This window comes from Seriola lalandi, unplaced genomic scaffold (assembly GCF_002814215.2).
Source record: "Seriola lalandi dorsalis isolate HSWRI2012SDOR001 ecotype SW California unplaced genomic scaffold, Sedor1 jcf7180002055009, whole genome shotgun sequence".
Taxonomy (NCBI): Eukaryota; Metazoa; Chordata; class Actinopteri; order Carangiformes; family Carangidae; genus Seriola; species Seriola lalandi.
Window position 1 is genome coordinate 63785 of NW_019525552.1, and position 8202 is coordinate 71986.

The window sequence follows — 8202 nt, forward strand, 5'->3', positions numbered from 1 at the left end:
GACAGACAGACAGACAGACAGACAGACGGACAGACAGGCAGGCAGGCAGACAGACGGACAGACAGACAGACAGGCAGACAGACAGGCAGACAGACAGGCAGGCAGGCAGGCAGACAGACAGACAGGCAGGCAGGCAGACAGGCAGACAGACAGACAGACAGGCAGGCAGACAGACAGCTCAAACTGCCACAAGCTACAACAGTTTTATCCATCCCTGTCTGTTCCTGTCCTCCCTCCATCTTACTCCCAGTAACAAACCGTCGGAGATGTTTCTGGTCGGAGCATCAGGTTTATTTCTGGTGCTGACAAGATTTAAAAACAACTTTTTTGTTGTATTGTGACTTGAAATCAGATTGATTTGATATGAAATGATTCAGTTTTAATAAATGGAAGTGTCTGGCCGTGGAGCAGGATGTGCAGACGTGACGTCAGAGCTGACAGGTCCGGCTGGTATCACCTTATCTCAACAATAGCTGGTATGTGAGAAGGGTGTGTCCGCCACCGCTGTCAACATTTGAAAGGTCAAAGATTCACCTGCATGAACAGGTGAGGCCTCATAGCTCAGTGGTTAGAGCACTGGTCTTGTAAACCAGGGGTCGCGAGTTCAATTCTCGCTGGGGCCTGGGTTCTTTTTATAGCGTGGACGACCTGGGGGGGGGTGAAAGGTGACACCGCACCAACACACACCGGCCCTCGCTGGCGTGACTGAGACAGAGTGAGGCTGACTGAAGGGCGGCAGACAACCAGCCTCTCTCTGTACGAGCTGCTGCCTCTCTCCTCCCTTCATCTGCAGCCGCTCTTCATTAAAGTCACTGTCAGCTGCCGCCCTCACGGCCTCTGGACGAACAACACCGACACCAGCACATGTGAAACTGGACCATCCAGCCACAGACACACAGAGAAAACTAACTCATCTGTTGATGTGAGAGATTCAGCACCAAACACCAGCTCACAAGCAGCTCCTGTCTGAGCAGGTAACTGCAGGTCACAGGTCACTTTAACCTCAGCTGTTCCTCTTGTTCCACTCAGAAATCTGGTTTCAGACATTGAGCTTCTCTCTCTTAGTTCACTGGAACATTTTAAAAGACACTTGCTTTTTCTTTTTCTTTTTCTCTGTATAAACTGTGTATGTTTGTATGTATGGAAGCTCTTCTTCTGCTTGGAATCGGCCCCATCTACACCTTCACTTCTTCTTGTTAATGTGCATTTGTGACAATCCTGATTCAGTTTTCATTGTTCATATTGTTTTACATGTAGAGTCATTTTAATCCTCGTTTGTTTTCTTTCTGTTTTATAGATACAGTGTGAGTTTAATGAGTGTTTGTAGTGTTTGTAGTGTGTGTGTGTGTGTGTGTGTGTGTGTGTGTGTGTGTGGACCCGAGCAGCTGATGGAGATCCGAATAAAGAAAGAAAAGGAAAGTTTACTCTACATATTTGGACAGAGATTAGTATCTTGTAACAAATATGTGATGAATGAATGAATGTTGCTGCTGTTTTGTCTCTGATGTGCAGTAAAGTACGGAGTTGAAATTCTGATTTTTCCCGTTGAATTCAAACATTTTTTTAACGATTCATTTTCAAAAACTCTAATCTACAGTGAAATGTGTAAATTGAGAAGCCGACCTGCGACAGACCAGGTCGTGGCGTCTCTCAGCATTTTTAATGATCTTAATTATGGCTCCAGAAATTCACTGAAACATGTACGTCATCCCCACAGCTGTTATCAGTCCACACTGTGGCTTCACAAACACTGACTGTTGAATCAATGTTCAACTTCTGGTGAATAATCTGATCAGTTTCTGATATCAAACTGAAGCTGATCAATTCTGTTGAAGATTCTCTCTAAATGAAACGTTAGAAACGGCTGCTTTAAAAGCTCAGCTCCGCCGGATCATACTGAGCCGTGTGTGTGTGTGTGTGTGTGTGTGTGTGTGTGTGTGTGTGTGTGTGTGTGTGTGTGTGTGTGTGAAGGATACATTCCCAGGATGACAGCTTCCAGGCATTTGATTGGCAGAGACTCCCTGATCATCTCTCTCGCTGTCTCCATTAACCTGGAGGAGGAGGGAGGAAGATGAGGAGGAGATGAAGAAGAGAGAAAAAGGGGAAGGGTGGGTGAGAGCGGGGGGAGGCAGGGGTGAGGAAGAGGAGGTGAAGAAGAAGCAGGAAGAGACGTGGATATAGAGTCGTTATTTTGGAATTCATGGAAAAACCGCAGCTACATGAGGATTTAAACGGGTCACATGACCTTCAAACACAAGGTCAGACTTCCCTCAGTGCCGATCAGTGCAGAGTCATTTGACCCGGGAGTGATTGCTGGTTGTTTCCGTTCGTGTGTGCGTGTGTGTTCATCCCGAGTAAAGGGGGCTTCTGAAAAGACCCGTGATTGGCCGAGTCCTGCCGCCACCTACTAGATTTTTAAAGTCTGAAAACGTCCAGTTTTCTCTCAGACCGGTTGAAAAACAATCTGCTGAACGGAGATGATGGAATGACGACAAAAGCCCGCTGCCTGCTCGGCTTCAGGATGTTACCTGTCTGTCACCTGTGGGTGTGACGGCTCGTCAGGTGTTGTGGGAAGTCGATCTCCCCCGTGTGTGAGCTGCTGTGTAAAGTCCATGTCGTGGCAGAACATGACACCGTTCACGGCCCGTCACTACTGCAGGCTGTGAACTCACGTATCTACAGCCTCTGAACACACCACAGCTCAGCTGCAGCAGTTTCAATAATACAAATCATAATAAAAGAATAAATAAAACTTAGACAGGATGTCAGAGTGTGTGAGACAGTGTGAACACCTGGGAAGAATCTGATGGTGTTAATCTGATTATAACATATAATCACACGTCATTCCTGCAGCGCACTCACCCACACAGAGGACGGCTCTTCTTGATTTCAAAGAACTGTGTTCCTGTGTGGTTGTATCTGATAGACACGTTAGGGACAACAGAACATGTGGAGTCATCGTTGTTGTTTATCTGTTTGTTTATTTATTTATTGACTCACATATTTATATTTACATTTATTTATTTATTTCATATTGATAAAAATGGCGTTCCATAAGTGTCATGTTGGTGTCAGTAATTATATTAAGGTCTATAGAAACGTCACAAACAGAACTAACGTCACCTGACAGGCGGCGCTCTCACCGTGACACACGTTGTCATGGCAACATGTCGTCACGAGTGGCGTTAAAGGATACTGCAGGGCCTTCATGTAGTTCTGGATGGCCACCAGCCAGTCTGGGACGGACATGGACGGTTTGAAGGTGGGGACGGAGGGGACGGGATGCTGCGGGAACAGAGACAGACAGACAGGTGTGTCACATGGTTTCCTGTAGATCAACGTGTGGCGACGTTCAGAGCTGCAGATCTCTGTCCTCAGTGACTCGTAGAGATAAAAGTAATAGAATAATAAAACGAGAGAGTAAAATCAGAAATAAAAGGAGAAATTAAAAGGAAAACAGTCCATAAAATAATCAGAAAATAAAAGGACATACCAGTAAAACAGCTTGAAATATATAAATCAATAGAAAGATGAATCAATAAAATTCAATTAAAAGACAGAATAAAAAGGTCGGTCTGTTTGCTTTTAAAAGCATCAACACTTGCTGCTGCTCTCAGATCGTCAGGGAGACGTGGACCACAGTAATAAAGGAAATATGGACTGGAGATCCAAAGATTTCTTCATGAAATATTTAGTTCATCTTTAAATTTGTCAAGACCACTAAAACTGTCCATGTGTAAAAAGTTATTGTTGTCAGGATCAAAAGCTCTAACCTCAGCTACAGCTGCAGTCGATCAGTGTATTTACGTGTATCACACAGCTGACAGCAACCACAGGAAATAACAGTCACGAACCCCGAGTGCTGTTCTGTGGCGAGCCTGAGACCAGACCAGAAACGCTCCGGAGAGGAAACTGGCCTCAGAGTCGAGGCTTCCCGAGGACGTGACCGCAGCAGCAGAGTGAGTCACACCCCAACACGAACCAACGCTTCCTCTGACACCCTGTGTTTCTCAGCATGTGGTCACGCAGGAAGGGTGAACCATAGCAGCGGCGGCCCATCACTTCCTGTGGGTTTTTACTTGTTTATTTACAACATAAAAGGAGGAAGTCAACAGGACGACATGGAGGGAAGGTCCTGATGCAGGTTTTGTTGTTTATGATATAATCTATACGATCTACAAAGATTATTTAAATAAGACATTTATAAACTGTGGTAGAGTCTCTACATGTGTCGTCTTCCATGAATAAGAGTGAGGTTGTAGAAGAAGACAAACACTATGGGACTCTTCACACACACTCGTAGCCACCTGCAGCAGGTGTGTTGGTTTGTGTCTGTGCTTGTTTTCTTTTTTAAGTTGTTTGTGATGTGTTTTAGTGTCTGATGTTTCTTCTGTGTTTTATTGTTTTGTGGCACTTGTGTTGTTGTTTAATCTCCCCTGACCGCAGGTCAAGTTTCTCACTTGGTAAAATATCAAATGAATGTGAATCTGGCTGCAAACGATCCTCAAATCATCAATCACTCCTTCAACGCAAACAGCAGACAACAGACAACCAGTCGGCCTGTCAGTCGTCACCGAGCAGCTGAAATCAGTCACCTGATCGCCCTCTACTTATCCAGCCTGTCCACAGTCCACAAACCAATCTGCCAGCCAACACCAGTAAATAGCAGATTTTACTGCCATATAATCTCACACACACACACGCGCACACACACACACACACACGCGCACACACACACACACACACACACACACACACACACACACACACACACACACACACACAGTAAAGCAGCTTTCTGCTGGGTCAGGGAGTGAGACGAGTGGTGATCCCTCACTTTCATCATCCTCAGCTGCAGAGGAACGTCGGTGAGAGCTGCCATCTTTCTGCTGCTGTGATCACATTCATGAAAGTCAGCACATGTCAGTCAATGATAATAACAATCTTTATTTACAGAGCACTTTTCAAAAGGTATATTACAAGGTGCTTGACGAAGGAAGCAAGAAATAAAATCAATGAAATCAACAGTAGATAACAGATAAAACAGGTCTTTAAAAACCACAGACATAAAACAACTCAAGGGAAAGTGAAACCAGGGAAGTTTCTCTGATAAAAGTGAGTTTTAAGGAGAGTCTTAAAAGAGGTTACGGACTTAGCAGACCTGATTTCCTCGAGGCCCTGACTGCAAACACTCTGTCCACTTTAGTCTTTAGATTTCATGTCCAGGGAGCAGCGTGAACTCTGGGAAACTCGGGCAGCTAAACGGCTAAAACAGGAACATGTAAACCAGCAGGTGACAGAACATTGTACTGCAAACTCAAACGCAACACAAGACATTCAGAGTTCAACTGGGAGAGCATCTCTCCATCGTCCCAGTTTAGACTGGTAATTAATCCGTCTCTACCTCCCTTCCTGTTTTCACCCGCTCCTCCTCCTGTTATCGTCTCCTCCCTGTTCTCTTCATCCTTTCCCTTCAGTTATCGCAAACCTTCCTTTTTGTTTTTTCCTTCCCGTTCCCTTGTTCCCCTCCATTATGCTTCCCTCTTTTTTTTACACAGCTCTATCTCGTTTTTCTCCCACCAGCGCTCCACTCCAGAACCAGGGGGCAGGCTGGCCTCAGTTGCCCAGCTTCAGCCCCTCCCGCTGGGTCTAAGAGTCCTCTGACTGCCTCCTTTCTGCTGGAGCTCTACGACTAACCTGAGGACAGATCTGATCTGCAGCAGACAGAAAAAACATGGAGGGGCTGAAACCAGAGAACCAGAGACAGGGAGGCAAAGATAAAGCCGAGAGAGGGAGAGAAGAAGGAGCTCTGTCCGTTATGACCTTCCTGGCTTTGAATTCTGAATTGTTCTGAAGGGAAATGGGGGGATGGGGAGGAGAAGGTGGTTTCAAACCAAGTAAGAAAGAGCACGACAAGATCAATATGAAGCAGGAGAGCAAAAGTAAAAGAAGTTCATTTTAACTGTTTAATTGCTTTAATTGTTAAGTTAAAGAGGTGCAGCTCAATACTGATGAAAGGACAGAGAGAACTCAGGTCTCTTTACTCATTTGAGCAGCCAAAACAAAACTCATGTAGTTCTCCAGGCTGCCTGTTAGAGACACATTATAGAACATATGAAGAAGTAAAACAGAGGATTTATGTCACACAGTCAGTAACTCCTGTCAGCAGAAGTCTCTCAATCAAAACAAGAACAAAAGACGGTGGTGGGTGACGTCATGAAGCAGCGTGGGATCATGGGATTTGTTGTTGTGATGCCTTCAGGGGTTCAGGTGATTCTAACTGTTAAAAGCACTGAGATACAGAACAGAGGTCGAGTTGTGTTTAGACGTTTTCATGTGGAGAAGTTCCAGAGTAGAACTTCAACTCGCTCACCTTCTACATGAACGCTTATTTCCCCACAGCGCCGCAGCTTTGTGTCTCCGTATCGTTACAGCATCGACACATGACCGAAGCACCGGGTGAGTTACACCGAGGTGAAGACGTGTCACAGAGAGCGGAGACCTCCGTTACCTTTAAAGCACTTCTGCATTAAAAATGGAAACGACCAGACGAGATGGAGAGAGAGGAGGATCGTATTTCCTGCTGTCACCATATCTCCAGAGCGGGACATCCCCAGGAACGCCTGCCTCTCTCTTTGCGTGCGTGCATGCGTGTGTGTGTGCGTGCGTGTGTGTCTGTGTGTGTGCGTGTGTGTGTGCGTTGCAATCATCCTTTCACACTAAAGGACACCTCCTTGAAGATCATGGCTGCAGACTGTAGTTCTTTGCCTCAGAGCACATCTGTCTAAACTAATCCGTGTCGGCAGGCGTCCATAAGTATCAGCGTCCAGTCCAAAACAAGCCGTTTGTCCTGAATTATCCGACATGACGTGAACTTCTGCAGACAAACAGTCCTGGTTTAATCCGGACCGTGGCGTAGGTAACGCTCGCTCACACACAGAGAAACCTGTAAAATACCAGGTTGTCTCGTCACACCTGTCGTGCAGCTGTGACACTTCATCTCGCTGCTTTCTCGTTACTGTACGTCGTTGACAGACGATGTAATCTGTTCCTCACAATACTTTCAATCATCTTTATTTCAGAGATACTGAATCTGGATCTTGAACTCTTTTCCTCAGAGCTGTGACGGAGATGTTTGATCAGACAAGCTGTGGCCAGTTCTGTTTCCCATGAAAAGTCCTTTAGGTATTCCAGTTGGCATCCAGAGATTATCCACTACCCTGATTGTATTAGAGGGATTATTTGCTGCCTGTGGCCAGATTTCTATTCTGTTAATGAGGGCACAGAGAGTGGCAGCATGTGCTGTGGTCACTGACAACAACACAGGCTCGTCCACATGCGACCTCGAGTCCTCGCTGACTTGTATCCTGCAGTAGTCCATCAAAACTGACTTTACCCTTCTCACCACCAGTCTCATTTATTACTTATTATTGATTATTGCCAAGTGTTATAAGTTTGCAGTCACAACAACACTCCACCAGCCGGGCTGATTCTGACATTTGACTTATAGCCACTAACAAAGTTACTCCTCCTCCTCCCTCTCTAAAGGCTCAGCAACTGTAACTGTGGTAACCACCTGTTTATACACGCACGCACACACACACACACACACACACACACACACACACACACACACTAGAATCAGGTTGCATATCAACAATACAACAATACTGCAAGGTAAACAAACAGACACCTTATGAACATGTATTCATCTCCTGTCCTGCAGACAGCAGGGTAGAACCTGACGAGCTCTGTCCACTGAACACTTACTGTACGGTCCGTTTAACAATGTGTTTCACAGTGAAACGTAGCGTCGCTGTGTTTATTAAAATGAAAATATTATTACATTTTGTTCTCATTAGTTGCTGTTGAACTCCTCCAGGTGGAGGCTGGAAGTTTTCTTTTATTCAAACAGACTGTCCTACAGCACTCGGCTGGTTTCACACTCCTACAGTGACGGCAGACGCTGCCGACATGATGCTCACAAGCTACGAAATCCTACATTAGAAAACATGCTGTCCTTCTGCAAACACAACAGACAGAGGGCTCACACGTGCACACTCTGAATCTGAGTGTGCACGTCCTCCCGGCGTCCTTCTGCCCAGGACTACACCACGGGACCTTGGCACTGCCAGCCAACCGGGTCACTAATGACCACATGGCCAATTAGCAGAGCTAAAGGAGAACCAGATTCCCCCCCCC

The 8202-nt window shown here is 45.8% G+C and overlaps 1 protein-coding gene and 1 non-coding gene across 2 annotated transcripts in view; one reads left to right on the plus strand and one right to left on the minus strand.

The window, feature by feature from the left end:
* Positions 1 to 8202, minus strand: part of vash2 (vasohibin 2) — an 18528-nt gene that overhangs the window by 4003 nt on the left and 6323 nt on the right. The window contains exons 3-5 of the mRNA XM_023397519.2: positions 3197 to 3285; positions 2863 to 2919; positions 1977 to 2051 (exon numbers count right to left, since the gene is read on the minus strand). Coding sequence (XP_023253287.1) covers positions 1977 to 2051; positions 2863 to 2919; positions 3197 to 3285 — 221 coding nt within the window. The remainder of the gene's footprint in view (positions 1 to 1976; positions 2052 to 2862; positions 2920 to 3196; positions 3286 to 8202) is intronic.
* trnat-ugu (transfer RNA threonine (anticodon UGU)) lies at positions 551 to 623 on the plus strand. The gene has a single exon. It is a non-coding gene; the product is annotated as a tRNA-Thr (tRNA).